Source organism: Hyperoodon ampullatus, assembly GCF_949752795.1.
Source record: "Hyperoodon ampullatus genome assembly, chromosome: 14".
Taxonomy (NCBI): Eukaryota; Metazoa; Chordata; class Mammalia; order Artiodactyla; family Ziphiidae; genus Hyperoodon; species Hyperoodon ampullatus.
In genome coordinates this window covers 66,654,421-66,671,664 of record NC_136927.1, presented here as the reverse complement: position 1 = coordinate 66,671,664, position 17,244 = coordinate 66,654,421, and the positions used below count along the sequence as shown (strand labels likewise).

At 46.2% G+C, this 17,244-nt stretch overlaps 1 protein-coding gene across 2 annotated transcripts in view; it reads right to left on the bottom strand.

Annotated features, from left to right (window-relative positions):
- Positions 1-14,898, bottom strand: part of SRC (SRC proto-oncogene, non-receptor tyrosine kinase) — a gene marked incomplete at both ends in the record, with an annotated part of 33,402 nt that extends 18,504 nt beyond the window's left edge. Inside the window, 3 exons of one of the 2 annotated variants that reach the window (XM_079719563.1) lie at positions 212-489; positions 2,772-2,907; positions 14,865-14,898. In XM_079719563.1, the coding sequence (XP_079575689.1) occupies positions 212-485 (274 nt within the window). Of the gene's footprint in view, positions 1-211; positions 490-2,771; positions 2,908-14,864 lie in introns of those variants that run through there. The other variant, XM_079719562.1, reaches the window with a different exon arrangement.
- Positions 14,899-17,244: the final 2,346 nt, after the last annotated feature.

The window sequence follows — 17,244 nt, the reverse complement described above, 5'->3', positions numbered from 1 at the left end:
AAGGCAATGGAGTGTGCACCACACTTTCCAGTTTATAAAGCCTCCAGGAAACTCCCAATGGTCCCTAAAGCCAAGTAACCCCCAGACTCCTCCCTGTCACTGAGCGGAAGAAACAGCAGCCCAGAGAGGGGGCGTCGCTCCCCCAGGGCACACAGCCCTCCTGGGGGAGGGGCCAGGGCCACCCGGCTCCCACACTCCCAGGCGCACTGACCAGCCAGGGGCCCCGCCCTCTGCGGGGAGGTGACTGTGTCGGAGGAATTGAAACCTCCGAACAGCTTGGGCTCGGCGGCTGCAGGGGCGAAGGCCGTGCTGGGGCCCCGGTGGCCATCAGCGGAGGCCGGCTTGCTGGGGGTCTGTAAGGTGGGGAAGGCACCCCCGCCGCCGCCGAGGCCGCCGCCGCCACCGCCGCCATGGGTGTTATCAGCAGGTTCCAGGCTGCGGCGCCGCTGGCTGGCATCCTTGGGCTTGCTCTTGTTGCTGCCCATGGTCCTGCTGGAGACGAGAGAGGACCCTGGGTGAAGGGCTCTGGGAGCCGGCAGGGCTGCCTAGGCCCCTTAGCCTGCACTCCCATCCATTCTACAGATGGGGAAACTGAGGCCCAAAGAGGCCTCTTTGGGTAAGTTACCTTTCAGAACCTCAGTTTCTCCATCTGTAAAATGGGAATAGTGATGGCAACCATAAAGGGCTTCCTGGGTACAGGGCTAAGCACAGAAGAAACACCTCATAATCAGAAGCTCTAACCTTCCCCACCTTCCTCTGAGTCACTGTTTCTGTCCCTCGTGGGTAGGGATAGTATCTTGAGTTATGTCTATGTCCCAGGCATATAGGAGAAGGCTGAGGGTTTGCTGAGTGAATACATGACTGACTGAAATTGTCTAACACCAGGGGGAAAGGTGCTAAAAGTTGCAACTAGGGCAACTAAGGAAAGATGGTTGGGCGCTCACTCCAGGCCCAGGGCCTTTGCACATGCTGTTCCCTCTGCCTGAATGCTTTTCCCTGACCATTTGAGCAGAGTAACTCATGCCTCCTTCAGTTCTCAGCCCAAATGTTGCCTCCTTGGCAGCATGTGGGGGGTGGGAGGGAAATGTTTAGGTGTGATGGATCATCTTGACTGTGCCGATGGTTTCATGAGTGCATCCACGTGTCAAAACTTATCCAACTGCACACCTTAAACATGTGCAGTTTATGGTATGTCAATTATACCTCAATAAAGCTCTTAAGGAAAAAAAAGTCACCTCCCTGGGAAGTGTTCCCCAACTTCTTTCATTGGTTTAAGTCCCCTTGCCTTTTGTGCCTCTCCTTGATAACATGTGGCCCAGTTTTGTGTGTGTGTGTGTGTGTGTGTGTGATTACATGATTATCGCCATGGGCTTTTGTCTGTCTAGTTCACTGCTGTGCTCCCAGTACCCAGCACAGGGTATGGCACACAGTAGGTGCTCAATAAACAGCTGAATGAATGAGTGTGACTGTGTGACTATTCAATAGTTAAGAGAGTTCTGAGCCAGGAATCTGGGAGGGCTAGAGATCGGGAAACACAGAGAAACCCAAGTTGCAAACTCCCCAGTGACGCCCATAGCCCTGCCACCCCCCTTTGCTCCCCACGTTGCCATCCGCAGGTCCTCATGGAGCCTAGCCAGGGTCTCCCCAAACACCATGGCCGCCCCTCCCAGCTCCCTCATCTTGGCAGCCCTGATGGGTCATCACCTCACCTGGTGCAAGGCAGGGGCTATCCCAGAGGACCTGGGAAGCAGCCTGAGGTCTCAGCACGAACACCAGGTGTAGAGTCGGCGGTCTCGGACTAGAGGCCCTGCTCTACCTCTCCCCGCTGTGTGACCCTAGGCAAGTCACTTCCCCTCTCTGGGCCTCAGCGTCCTCATCTGCAAAGGAGGGATAAAACAGATTTCTCAGAACTGTTGGGAGGATATGACTAGAAAGAGAAATCATCAAGGTTCTGTCTCTTGGGTCATGATTTATCAGGCTCTGACTCTGGCAGGCCCGATACTAAGAGCTTCCCAGACCTGAAATATCCTTCACTCCCCCAAAAGTAAGAGTGAGAGTGAGGCCGTGTATGGCATGGCAGTTAAAGGTGGGCTCTGAAGCCAGACTCCCCAGACTCAGATCTTGGCTTTGCTCCTAATCGGCTGTGTGACCTCAGGCAAGTGACTTAACTTCTCTCTGTGACCCACTTCTTCATCTGGAAATGACTGTGACAACTGAAGGAGGCAAGGCAGAGTGCTGGGAACACAGTAGGTCACCCTGCCACATCAGCTATACTGTGATTCTGGACACACTGGCGATGTGAGCTCTGATTATTCTCCAGGGGATGCTGCAGGCCCTGAAATCAGTCCAGAACTTCCTCTGGGGACCCGTGAATGGGCAAAAGTCCCCTTGACTGGCTGGGGCCTCAGGCAAGACTGTTTGCCCTGAGCGCCAAGGCCAGCTCTGTGACACCCCTCCCTATGTGAACCTTAGCCAGTCCCTGTAACCCTCTGGGCCTCAGGCTGCCCATCTGCACAATGGGGGCGTGGCCTGCATGCTCCCTGGGGGCCATCCAGCTCAGAGAATGTGGGGCTGGGGAGGCCCTGGGGAGACCTGCTCAAGGGATATGCCAACGGGCCTGGGAAGGCCAATTTCTACGGCAACCCAATCCGTTGAGGTCACGATGCCCATCAGCGCTCATACAGTTGGTGTCCTGTGGGATCTACTAACCCGGTTACCCACAGCCCCAGGCTCGATGGAGGCTGAGCCCCAACCACCACATCCCCACCCACCTGCTCCCTGGTATAGTATTCACAGCACCAACTGTACAGCAAGCCCTCTGCCAGTCACCACAGGGGGACACAGAGATGAACTGGCCAGGTCCTGCCTCAGAGGGTGCATGCTCTAACAGGGGACTTGTTTGTGGGACTTTGAGAGGAAATAAAAGTTATAAAAACACATTAAAAATATTTTTTAAATTTTAATGAAGAACTTTCTAAGAGCCCAAACTTTCTTTAGAATGAACTAAATGATGAAGAGTGAGCCCCCTGTCACTGGAGGTGATCAAGGACAAGAGAAAGTATACTTGGCTGATGTGCCATGGAGGGGGAGGGAAAGCCAGGGCTGGAACTTGAAGGCCCTTCCAGCACCAAGAGGATGCATGTGCCCACTTGGGAGGGGGCAAAGAAAAAAGCTCTTGACCCCTAAGCTCTTACACTAACCCAGAAGACCACTCCCCACTGAGACACTCAGAAAAACATAAGAGGTCCTTCAAGAACAGACTAAGGTGGCCCAGGGCCTCTGCTTGCAATGTTTGTTGGTTTGTGGGGTTTGGGTTTTTGTTTGGGGTTTTTTGGGTGTTTTTTGTCCCTGTGGTTGACTCTGATTATACAAGTACCACCTGTTTGTGGAGAGGTGGGCGGGTCGAGGTTAAGGGCCAGAGTACCAGAGCAGACTACCTGTGTGTGAATCCCAGCCCTACAAGCCCAGTGTGGGACCCTGTGCCTCAGTTTCCTTCTCTGTCAACTGAGGATAACAACAGTACCCACGTCATAGGGCTGCTGGGAGAATCCATGAGGAAGTACACAGAACATGCTTGGGGTGCTGTGGCACGCTGGCAACCTGCCTCCAGAGAACAAGCCCCTGGGCATGGCGGTACATTTCCTTCCGGCATCATATGAACATAGGACTGTATATTGGGATCCATCTAGTGCCCTTGACTCTAAGCTCCCTGCGGGAAGGACCGGGTCGGACCCATCTCCATTTCCCTACTAGGTGCTCTGAAATATTTGCAGAACAGACAAAAGACTAAATGAGCACAGACATGATTTGCATCCTGCTTTGTTCCTGAAATGCCATGTTGTAGAGACCAAGTATCATTCTGCAATAATCAAACACTCCCAGAGCCTGGACCTTGTACTGGGCCCTGCTCTAAGCACTTTGCAAATATTGACTCATCAAATCCCCATGATAATCTAGGAAGCAGATACTAATAGTGTCCCTATTTTACTGATGAGGAAGCAGAAGCACAGAAAGGGTGAGGCACCTGCCTGAGATAACACAGCGAGGGTGAGAATGAAAAGAAGTGGGGACATGAAACCACACTGGGCGGCAGGAATCAGGGGCTGCTCACAGGGTCCACCTCCTGCCCTCCGGACCTCTCTTTTACAAGAACAGCAAGATGGGGTGTGAGTGGATAAGGCAGCCTAGCCCCATGCCTAGAGAAAGCCCAAGATTTCAAGCTTTGACATAGCAGAGTGTGCTACAGGAGGGACAGCACATTTAGGGTGGGGTCTAGTCCCTGCAGGGCTGCCGCAGTGCTGTGTGACCTTGAGAGAGACCGCCCTTCCGGACCGTGGTCTCCTTTCTTGAGGCAGGACCCTGTCTCAGAGCCCAAACGCTAAGTCACCATGAGCTGCCCATTTGAGAAGGGACAACTCCCCACATCTTTTCCGCCACTTGCTCACTCCAAGGCAGAGATAGATCCTTGGGGTCCAAGAGGAAGTGGGGGGGCTCCATCCTTGGGGTGTCTGAGGCTCCCAGAGGAAGGTAGCCCCTTTCCTCTGGGGAGCTGCTGCTGACCACAGGCTCCAGACAGAGGACCTGCACTATCGCTACCCTGAGAGGTACTGGGATGCCCTATAGCACCTCCCCATCAGTGCCCCCAGCGCTTCGTGCTCAGCGGGTCCCAAACTAACTTGGCATCTCCCTCTACGACTATCCCTCACCCCATATCTCCATCTCAGGGCTGGTTTGCCTATCCTCCCCGCCAATCTTCCTCAAATGCATCCCTCCCCACACCCCATCTCCACTCCCTCAGGCCAGGTCCCTGTCGTCCTGACCTGGGACAGCAGTGGGGGCCCCTCCAGGGCGCCCTCATCCAGCAACCAGAGGCATCTCTGTAACGCACACAAACAAATAGGGCCCCTGCTCAACACTGTCCACGGAAAACTGGAAAAGACCTAAATGTTTATCAGAGGGGGACTGGACAAATAAATGATGGTCTGTTCATCAAGTGGATAGCTGTGCAGATAAACAAACAGAATGAGAGCTCAGTGTGGCCTGGGAAGATGCTCACAACACACTATTAAGTGAAGAGGAAGATGGCAGTGTAGAATGTCCTCTGGGTCACTCGGGGCCACAGTTTCCTCATCTAGAAAATGGGGGCAATAGTGCTACCTATGTCAAAGGGTTGGTGGGAGGATTAAAGAGAATGCAGACAAGGCCTTAGTGGGGTGCCTCGCACGTAGTACACATGAACTACAATTATTTCTGTAAATAAAATTAGCATGTGAATGTGTATGTGTGTGCATGTGCAGACGTGCACACACATGTGCCGTAAGGTTTAGAGAAAGTTCTGGAAGGAGTCCAAATTCTTCACAATATTTAATCCAAAAGGTGTGAAAGAGGGAAAGGAAAATCCCTTCTTTACTTTACATGTTGTGTCACTTGACATTTAGAAATTACTTTTGGGCTGCCCTGGTGGTGCAGTGGTTGAGAATCTGCCTGCTAATGCAGGGGACACAGGTTCGAGCCCTGGTCTGGGAGGATCCCACATGCCGTGGAGCGGCTAGGCCCGTGAGCCACAAGTACTGAGCCTGCGCGTCTGGAGCCTGTGCTCCGCAACAAGAGAGGCTGCGACGGTGAAAGGCCCGCGCACCGCAATGAAGAGTGGCCCCCGCTTGCCACAACGAGAGAAAGCCCTCGCACAGAAACGAAGACCCAACACAGCAAAAAAATAAATTAATTAATTCATAAACTCCTACCCCCAACATCTTCTTAAAAAAAAAAAAAGAAAAGAAAAGAAATTACTTTGTCATGATTTTTTTTTCAATGAGACTTAAAAAAACATTCAAGAGCTTCCCATCATCCCCCTCTGGATGAGGCCTAAACCCTTCAGCTGGGTCCACGCGGCCCTGTGGAACTGGGGCTGTGGCCTCCTCCCGTGGGCCCCATACAGGAGGGCACCACACTCTCTCACCTCCTGGCCTTTGCCTAGGCTGTGCCCCTAGGCACAGATACTAACAACATCCAGAAGAGTCCAGAAAAAACTGTAGTTCAGTCAGGTCATACCCGCTCCTTCCCTCCTGACTCTGAAGAAGGTCACTTCCACCTCTTCTAAGAGTGGAGGGGAGGCCAGGAGCTTAGGGGTTTGGAGTGAGGACTCCAGTCAGACCTGGGTTCAAATCCTGGCTCCACTACTTACTACCTAAATCTTCTTGGGCAAGTCACTTCACCTCTCAGTTTCCTTATCTTTAAAATGGGTGTAATAAAAAGGAATGAAATTGAGTTATTTGTAGTGAGGTGGATGGAGCTAGAGTCTGTCATACAGAGTGAAGTAGGTCAGAAAGAGAAAAACAAATATCGTATGCTAACACATATATATGGAATCTAAAAAAAAAAAAAAAAGGGTTCTGATGAACCTAGGGGCAGGACAGGAATAAAGACACAGACGTAGAGAATGGACTTGAGGACACAGTGGGGGAAGGGGAGGCTGGGACGTAGTGAGAGAGAAGCATTGACATATATACACTACTGAATGTAAAAGAGATAGCTAGTGGGAAGCAGCTGCATAGCACAGGGAGATCAGCTCAGTGCTTTGTGTCCACCTAGAGGGGTGGGATAGGAAGGGTGGGAGAGAGGCTCAAGAGGGAGGGGATATAGGGATATATGTATATGTATAGCTGATTCACTTTGTTATACAGCAGAAACTAACACAACATTGTAAAGCAATTATACTCCAATAAAGATGTATTAAAAAATGACAAATAATAAACAGATAAAAAAATAAAAAATAAAATGGGGGTAATAATAAACTTAACATCTGAGAATTAAATGAGAGTCCATGTGCCAGGCAGAGAATAAGTGCTTGATAAACAGCGCTCACTGTTGTTTGCTGTTATTACTGTTACAGGTGACAAGAGGAGCAATGCAAGAGGAAGCAAGAGTTAGTGGCAGGGCCTTGAATGCCAAGCACAGAACTGAGCATGTTGCATGCAGTTGATACTCAATTGTCCCCACAGCACAGTGAAGCAGGGACTATAACTACATCCACTTTACAGATGGGACCAAATTTCAGAGAAGCCAAAACCTTGCCTAAGGCCATACAGCAAGCGAGTGTAGCAGAGTTGGGATGCTTGAGGGTCAGGAAAGTACAGTCAGAAGGCACCTCTGGTGCCCTGCCCACTGTGCTGATACCCTCCCTGCCCCAGGCACCCCCACCATTCCACCATCTCCACCTCCCTAACACAGAGGCAACACAGGTCAGAGGTCAACCTCCGACATCACCATCCATATCTCTGGACCCTCCAAGGAAAAAGAAGCATCATGGAAAGCCTGGAGCCAGAATGCCAGGTTCAGATGCCAACTTGCCATTTCCTGGTCATGCAGCCTCCAGGGGGCCTCAGTTTACCCCTTATCAAAAATGGGAATCTGTGTAATTGCTCCTATATGATTGGGCTTGAGGGGAAAACATGAGGTAATACTGATAAAGTGCCTGGAACATAGGAAGTGCTCAATAAATACTAGCTATTATTATCATCACTGTGGAAGACCTCTCTTCAGATCCTTGCTCTCTTTTCTAACCACTCTTACAATTAGGCAAAGACTTCCAAAATTCCAACTGTGTGTAAAATCCTGTGCATGGCCCTGGAGAGACTGTCTGGTAGAGTTGATTGGAACCAAGCCCTACAAAAGCCACTTCACAGGGAAAGAGTCCAGAAAAGACAAGCATGTCCACTAGTTAACCTTGCTCTAAGATGCTTGCCAGTGCGATGAGCTAAGAAAAGGAAATGGATGGAATTGGAAAACAGAAGATGAGTATCATCACTTGCAGCTGTTATCAATATAAGTCTGAGAAATCCAAGAGAATCTTCTATAAAACTATTGAACAAAAAGTGAATTAAGTAAAGCAGAAGGAAATTAAATATAATATCCAAAAATCAATAATGTAGCTATATACCAACAGCAATCAGGAAATAAAATGAAAGAAAGCTTAGCATGGGAATTCCCTGGCATTCTAGTGGTTGGGACTCTGAGCTCTCACTGCCAAGGGCCCGGGTTTGATCCCTGGTCGGGGAACTGGGGTCCTGCAAGCTGTGCGGCATGGCCGGAAAGAAAAAGAAAGCTAAGCATTGCAAAAATATCGATTCTTCCTAAGTAAATCTACAAATTGAATGTGATCCCCATAAAACCCCAACAGGATTTTTTTTCTAACTAAGCAGGTCAATTTTCAAGTTTATGAGTAAATGTATAAGAATAGCCAGGAATGGGACTCCCCTGGTGGCACAGTGGTTGAATCCACCTGCCAATGCAGGGGACACGGGTTCAAGTCCTGGTTTGGGAAGATCCCACATGCCGCAGAGCAACTAAGCCCACACTCCACAACTACGGAGCCTGCACTCTAGAGCCCACGAGCCACAACTACTGAGCCCATGTGTCACAACTACTGAAGCCCACATGCCTAGAGCCTATGCTCCGCAACAAGAGAAGCCTCCACGATGAGAAGCTGGTGAACCGCAACAAAGAGTAGCCCCCACTCACCACAACTAGAGAAAGCCCACGCACAGCAATGAAGACCCAACACAGCAAAAAAATAATTAATTAAAAAATTTTTTTAAAAAGAAAGAATAGCCAAGAAAACCTTAAAAAGAAGAGTAATGAAGAGAAAATAGTCCAATCAGGTAGTAAAACTTACTATAAAGTCACAATAATTAAAACTATGTGATATCACTACAAAAATATATAAATTAATGGAGCAGAAAAGAAGGTCCAAAAATTGTCCCCAAACATATGGAAATTTAATATATTATGAAAGTAGCATTTCATAACAGTGAGAAAAAGGTAGACTATTTTTAAGACAGAGTTGGGACCAATGATCTGCCACCAGGAAACAAAGCTGTATCTCGATCTCACTCGACATGCCTATAAATTCCAGATCAATCCTATTTAAACCACACAAAAATAAAACCATAAAGCTCTAAAATAAGGTGGGAGAATAAGTTTTCTAATCTCAGAATGGGAAAAGCATTTCTAAACATGACAAAAAAACCTAAAAATCATTTAAAAAATAATAAATCAGTCTACATAAAAATCTAAAATGTCTGCATGGCTTGATAAACATCATAAGTTCACAAGACAAACCAAAAACTAGGAAAACATTTGTAACTCATAGATAGACAAAGTTTTTTTTCCCTTAATATATAATGAGCTCCCATAAAATAAGAAAAATAACCACAGATAGTTTACAGCAAATGAAATGGTACTTAAACATATGAGAAGATGCTCCATCTCACTTAGAAGATAAATCACATTAAAAGTACACAAGCCACCCAGCAACAGCAGAATACACATTCTTCTCAAGTGCACATGGAATATTCTCCAGGATAGACCATATGCTAAGCCATAAAACAAGCCTCAATAAATTTAAAAGGAGTGAAATCATACAAAGTATGTTTCTGATCACAATGAAATGAATTAAGAAATCAGTAACAGAAATAAATTTGGGAAATTACAAATATGTGAAAATTAATACACCTAATAACCAATGAGTCAAAGAAGAAACCACCCAAAAAAGTAGAAAATACTTTGAGATGAATGAAAATGAAGACACAACTTATCAAAATGTATGGGATGCAGTAAAGTAGAACTTAAAGGGAAATGTATAGCTGTAAATGCCTATATTAAAAAAGAAGAAAGATCTTGAATCAGTAACCTAAACTTCCACCTTAAGACACTAGCAAAAAAAGAAGAAGAAGAAGAGCAAACTAATCCTGAAGCAAGTGAAAGGAAGGAAATAAAGATTACAGCAGAAATTAATGAAATAGAAAATAAAAAACAATAGAGAAAAATCAACAAAACCAAAAGTTTGTTCTTTGAAAAGATTAACAAAATTGACAAACAAGAAAATTGTTCTGAACAAGAAAAAAAGGGAGAAGACTCAAATTACTAAGACCAGGAATGAAAGAGAGGACAACTACAAATCTTACAGAAATAAAGAAGATTTTAAGGAAATGCTATGAACAATGCCATGCCATGCCAACAAATTAGATATCTTGGATAAAATGGACAAATACCTAAGAAAACACGAACTACTGAAACTAAGAAGAAATAGGAAATTTAAATAAAGCTAAAACAAGTAAAGGGATTGAATTCGTAATTTTAAAACATGTCACAAAGAAAAACTCAGGCCCAGGTGGCTTCACTGGTGAATTCTACCAAACATATAAATAAGAATTAATACAAATTCTTCACTTGGGAACACTTCCCAACTCATTCTATGAAGCCAGTATTACCCTAACACCAAAGCCAAACAAAGACATCATAAGAAAAGAAAACTGCAGACCATTATCTCTTATGAATATAAGATGTAAAAATCTTCAACCAAATACTAGCAAACTGGATCCAGCAACATATAAAAAGAATTATACATCATGACCAAGTGAGATTTACCCCAAGCATACAAGGTTGTTTTAACTTCTGAAAATCAGTCAATGTAATACACCAAATAAAATAAAGGACAAAAACTATACAATAATCTCAGTAGATACAGAAAAAGTATTTGGCAAAATCCAACACCCTTTCATTATAAAAAACACCCACCAAACTAGGAATAGAAGGGAATTTCTTCAACCTGACAAAGGACATCTATGAAAAAGCCATATCTAACAACATACTTAATGGGGAAAGACTGAATGCTTTCCCCCTCAGAAACAAGACAAGGATGTCTGCTCTCACCAGTTCTATTCAACATTGTACTGGAGGTTCCTACCAGGGCAATAAAGGAAGAATGAAATAAAAGACATTCAGATTGGAAAGAAAGAAGTAAAATTTTCTTTATTTGTAGAGGACATAACCTTTTATATAAAAATTCCTAAGGATTCCACTAAAAAAATTATGAGAATAAACAAGTTCAGCAACTTGCAAGGTACAAGATTAGTATATAAAAATAAATTGTATTTCTATACACTAGCAATAAACAATCCAAAAATAAGATTAAGAAAATAAATTACAATATCAAAAGAAGACTTAGGGATAAGATTAACAAAAGAAGTGCAAAACATATACTCTGAAAACAACAAAAATTGTTGAAAGAAATTAAAGAACTAAATAAATGGAAAGACATCCCATGTTCATGGATTAGAAGACTATGCATTATTACGATGGCAATAGTCCCCAAACGAATCTAGAGAGTCAACACAATCCCAAACAAAATCCCAGCTAGCTTCTTTGCAAAAATTGACAAACTGGGCTTCCCTGGTGGCGCAGTGGTTGAGAGTCCGCCTGCCAATGCAGGGGACACGGGTTCGTGCCCCGGTCCGGGAAGATCCCACATGCCGTGGTGCGGCTGGGCCCGTGAGCCATGGACGCTGAGCCTGCGCGTCCGGAGCCTGTGCTCCGCAACGGGAGAGGCCACAACAGTGAGAGGCCCGCATACCGCAAAAAAAAAAAAATTGACAAACTGACCCTAAAATTCATATGGACAGTCAAGGGACCCAGAATAGAAAAAACAATCTTGAAAAACAGAAACAAAGCCTGAGGGTTCACACTTCTCAATATCAGAACTTGCTGCAAAGCTCTGGAAATCAAGACAGTGTGGTACTGGTATGAGGATAGACTTCTAAATCAATGGGAGAGAATTGAGAGTCCAGCAATAAACACTCACATTTATGGTCAACTGATTTTGACAAGGGTGCCAATATAATTAAATGGAGAAAGAAGAATCTTTTCAATGAATGCTGAAGGAATAACTGGATACACTCAGGCAAAAGAAGGAAGCTGGACACCTTCCTCAAACCCTACACAAAAATTAACTCACAGTGGATCACAAATCTAAATGTACAAGGTAAAACTTTAAAAATCTTATAAGAAAATACAGGCACAAATTTCCCCACTTTGGATCACAATAGTTTCTTAGTCATGACACAAGCAACAAAAGAAAAAATAGATAAACTGAACTTCATCAAAATTAAAAAACGTTTGGAATTGCCTGGTGGCGCAGTGGTTAAGAATCCACCTGCCAACACAGAGGACACGAGTTTGAGCCCTGGTCTGGGGAGATCCCACATGCCGCGGAGCAACTAAGCCCGTGCACCACAACTACTGAGCCCGTGTGCCACAACTACTGAATCCCACATGCCTAGAGCCCGTGCTCTGCAACAAGAGAAGCCACGGCAATGAGAAGCCCACACACTGCAACAAAGAGTAGCCCCCGCTTGCCACAACTAGAGAAAGCCCGTGCACAGCAACGAAAACTCAACGTAGCCAAAAATAAATAAATAAAATAAATAAATTTACAAAACAAAAAATTAAAAACGTTTGTGTGTCAAAGGACACCATCAAGAAGGTAAAAAGAATCCACCAAATGGGAGAAAATATTTGCAAACCATATATCTGATAAGGGACTTGTATCTAGAATATATAAAGATCTTTTACAACTCAACAAACAAAAAGAGAAATGACCCAACTTAAAAATGGGCAAAAGATCTGAATAGACATTTCTCCAAAGAAAATATATGGCTAGTAACTGCATGAAAAGATGTTCAACATTAATAGTCATCAGGAAAATGCAAATCAAAACCACAATGTGGGGCTTCCCTGGTGGCGCAGTGGTTGAGAGTCTGCCTGCTGATGCAGGGGACACGGGTTCGTGCCCCGGTCTGGGAAGATCCCACATGCCGCGGAGCAACTGGGCCCGTGAGCCAAAATTACTGAGCCTGCGCGTCTGGAGCCTGTGCTCCGCAACAAGAGAGGCCGCGATAGTGAGAGGCCCGCGCACCGCGATGAAGAGTGGCCCCCGCCCTCCACAACTAGAGAAAGCCCTCGCACAGAAACGAAGACCCAACACAGCCAAAAATAAATAAATAAATAAAGCAAACTGTCAACAAGTAAAAATAAACACTATAAAAAAAAAAAAAAAAAAAAAAAACCACAATGTGATACCACTTCACACCCACTAGGATGGCTGTAATTAAAAAGATAGAAAACAACAAGTTGTTGGCAAGGATGTAGAGAAATTGGAAACTTCATACATTACTGGTGGGAATGTGAAATGGTATAGCTGTTTTGAAAAAACAGTCTGGCAGTCCCTCAAAAGGTTAAATATAGAGTTACCATATGACCCAGAAGTCCCACTCCTAGATATAGACCCAAGAGAAAAGAAAACATATCCACATAAAAATTTGAACATGAGTGTTCACAGAAGCATTATTCATAATAGCCAAAAAGTGGAAACAACCATATGTCCATCAATTGATGAATGGGTAAATAAATGTGGTATATCCATATAACAGAATATTATTTGGCAAGAAAAAGGAATGGAGTACTGATACATGCTACAACATGAGTGAACCTCGAAAACATGCTAAGTGAAAGAAGCCAGACACAAAAGACTAGGTATTGTATGATTCCATTTACATGAAAGTTCCAGAATAAGTAAATCTATAGAAACATAAAGTAAACTAGTTGTCACCTGGGGCTGGGGGAGGAAGGTTTGAGGGGCAGTGGAGACTGACTAAATGGGTTACACAGTTTCTTTTTGGGGGTGATGAAATTGTTCTAAAATTGATTGTGGTGATGGTTGTACAACTCTGTGACTACACTAAAAACCATTAAATTGTACCCTTTGGGGGAGGGATAAATTGGGAGGTTGGGATTGACATATACACACTACTATATATAAAATAGATAACTAATAAGGACCTACTGTATAGCACAGGGAACTCTATTCAATACTCTAATGACCTATATGGGAAAAGAAGCTAAAAAAAAAGTTTATATATGTATAACTGATTCATTTTGCTGTACAGCAGAAACTAACACAACATTGTTAATCAACTGTACTCCAATAAAAATTCAAATAAATAAATAAATACATACATAGATACATACATAATAAATAAATTGTACACTTTAAATGGGTGAATTGCCTGGTATGTGAATTCTATCTCAATAAAGCTGTGTTTAAAAAAAAAAAAAAAAAACACTACACCAGAGGCCACTGTTCATCTATTAGATTGGCAGATCCCCAAATTCTAGATCAACCTGTGCTGGTGAGAGCAAGGGGAAGAAGAGGATGTGGTGTGAAGGTACATCAGTGCCACCTCCGTGAAGGACCATCTGGCCATATCTAACAAAATTACAACTGCACACGTTCTCGGACACTGCAATTTGGGATTAATCCTAGAGGTCTCCTCACACATGAACACTAAGCACACGATGGAAGATATGCATTGCAGAATGGTCTGCAATAAGCAAAAGGCTGGAAACAACCAAAAGTAGTCTTCTCTAATTAAACAAAGCGTGGTCTCCATCCACACAATGAATACTACGCAATCAGGAAAAGGAAAGAAGCAGCACAAAATGATCTCCAAGGCACACTGTCAAGAGCAAACAGTCACATGTAGAGCTGAGTATACCATGCATGATCACTTGAGGTTTTTAAATTATTTTTTCTAATATCCATGCTTACATATGCCTGGACTCCCTGGAAGAACACGCCAGAAACTCCTCCCGTGGCTGCCTCTAGCAAGGAGACCTGGGTGCCAGAGAGGTTTACTTTTCCCTGCCTTCTTTTGTACTGTTTGAATTCTTTTTTACTGTGTGTGTTAATGCTTTTTCTTTCCTTTTTAAGAAAAAAGTTGACATATACACACTACTATATATAAAATAGATAACTAATAAGAATCTACTGTATAGCACAGGGAACTCTACTCAATACTCTGTAATGATCTGTATGGGAAAAGAATCTAAAAAAGAGTGCGTATATATATATATGTATAACTGATTCACTTTGCTGTACAGCAGAAACTAAAACAACATTGTAAATCAACTATACTCCAATAAAAACTAATTTAAAAAAAAGAAAGAAAGAAAAAAGACAGGTTTACCTGGTATCAGATCCTGGCGCTCTCTCTCGTAGCTGGGAAGTCACTTCACTTCTCTGAGCCTCTGTGCTCTGCAAAGAGAGGGATAATAATAGTATCTGCCTTGCAAAGTTGTTGTGAAGGATTAAATAAGACAAGGCCCCGCACGCACATACGCACAGGGCTCCCCACCGTGTCTGTCTGGCTCCTAGCGGTAGGTGCATGGTCCTAGTCCATGTGGTAGGTGCATGGTTCATGCTGGTTATTAATATGTTACTACGTACACCAAGGTGGATTGTTAACAAGTGCCACCAGAGAGGCTTGGACCAAGTGTTCAGAGCATCAGCAATCCCCTCCAACTGGGAGGAACTGGGAAAGGATTCCTGGGGGAGGCAGCATTTGAGAAGGGCTTCAAGGTCGAGAAGGAGGTCCACAAATAGAGATAACTGGGGGCTGTGCCTCTGGCAGAGGGAGCTGTGCAGGCAAAGCCCTGGAGGTAGGAAAGCCCTGGGTATTCGCTCAGTCGTTCATTCACTGGCTCCTTCAACAAGGCTCAGCTGAGCACCGACTATGCGCCAGACACTCTCATAGGAAAGACAGACAAAGCCAAGTAGCTGGACCATCGAAGGGAGGAATTACAGAGAGTGTGAAGACAACAAGGGGCTGGGGCAGAGCCTCACCCAGGTCCAAGTGTTCATAGAGCAGACCAGGAAAAGGAGGCTCAGAGAGGGAGAGAGGCTGCCTAAGGTCACACAGCACCTTCTCAACTTCTGGAAAGGTCCTCTCCCAGCTCCACCCTTCCCATGTCCCACGAGCCTGGAGAAGAGAAAGCCCACAAGGGCCATCCCAATGTGCACTCATCAGAAGGTGCATAAAGATGCCGTCTAAACTGGGGGCCCCAACAAAGAGGAGGGACAACTGGTTCTCAGATGATAACAGCACCTGGTTGATGGGTAGAGAGGCTCCTGTGTGCCAGGCACCAGCTGAGAAGTGCACTACACCTACGAGCCCAGGTGAACCCTCTGCAGTCCTATGTGGTCAGCCCCATTTTGCAGATGAGGGAACTGAGGTCCAGAGAGGTCAAGTTACTTGCCTAAGGTCACACGGCTCATAAGAGACAGCAGCGGCAGGCAGACTCGGATTGTCTGGGCTCCGTAGCCTCAGGTCCCAGGGCCCATCCCCCAAGGGAGCCACTGCCAGGGCCTGTATCAGCAGTCACATCCCTTCTCAAAAGCACCCAAGGTGGGGCTTCCCTGGTGGCGCAGTGGTTGAGAGTCCGCCTGCCGATGCAGTGGACGTGGGTTCGTGCCCCAGTCCAGGAAGATCCCACGTGCCGCGGAGCGGCTGGGCCCGTGAGCCATGGCCGCTGAGCCTGCGCGTCCGGAGCCTGTGCTCCGCAACGGGAGAGGCCACAGCAGTGAGAGGCCCGCGTACCGCAAAAAAAAAAAAAAAAAAAAGCACCCAAGGTGGAAACTGTTCTCAGCCAGTCCGGGAATGTCTCCTGATAACAGTGGCCCAACCGGGGGTGGGAGGAGTGGGTGGTGGTGGTTGTGTGGGGAATGGTGGGGGAGGCGGCAGGAGGGACAGAGCCCATTTGAGTCCATCTGTCCTGCCTCTGGAGAGGAGGAAGCAAAAAGGCCCCATCAGGCACCCATCAGAGTCAGGCGGGTTGCAGCATCCTGGTTAAGGGGGCTCCTGCTGTGGCCCTGGGAGAACTCTGGGCAAGTCAACCAAAGCCTCCTTCAGTACCATGGAGACACCCATAATCACCCCAGACAGTTGCAAGAGCAAATGAGCTAACCACGTGTGCCCTGGGCATGCAGGCCATGCTGGATAAAGGGGGGCGCGACCAGCACTGCTACCTTATTATTTCCATGGTTATTGTTCAGCTCTCCAGTTCCCACCAGGACCCTGCTTCACAGGGACGATCAGCCCCCATCTCCCAGAGAAGGCAACAGAGAGAGGCTCAGAAAAGCCAAGTCAGGTGCCCAGGCCACCATCCAAGACAGCAGAGGACCAGCTGGGGATCCTGGCTCTCCTGGCCCCAGGCCACTTTGGCCCCTCTCCCCAAGGGCACCAGTCCCAGCTGGGCTCTCGCAGGGAGTTATTACACCAGGGACTAAGCAGGGCCCTCAGCCAGTCCATTTTCTACTAGGGTAATGGAGGCCAAGATAGGGGGAGTGGCTGGCCCAAGGCCACACAGCCCAAGAAGGACCACTTACGGAATGAACCTGTCACCCTGTGAACCTCCAAGGCTGGGTCCCCAGCTGATGCCCCGCCCTCCTCGTAACAGCCCTAGGGGGTAGGTACCACCAGCACTGGCCTGTGTCCACAGGGGAGGAAGCTGAGGCTGGAGGAGCACGGGAGAGGGTGCCGGTCCATCACGGCCATCCCAAAAGTGGGG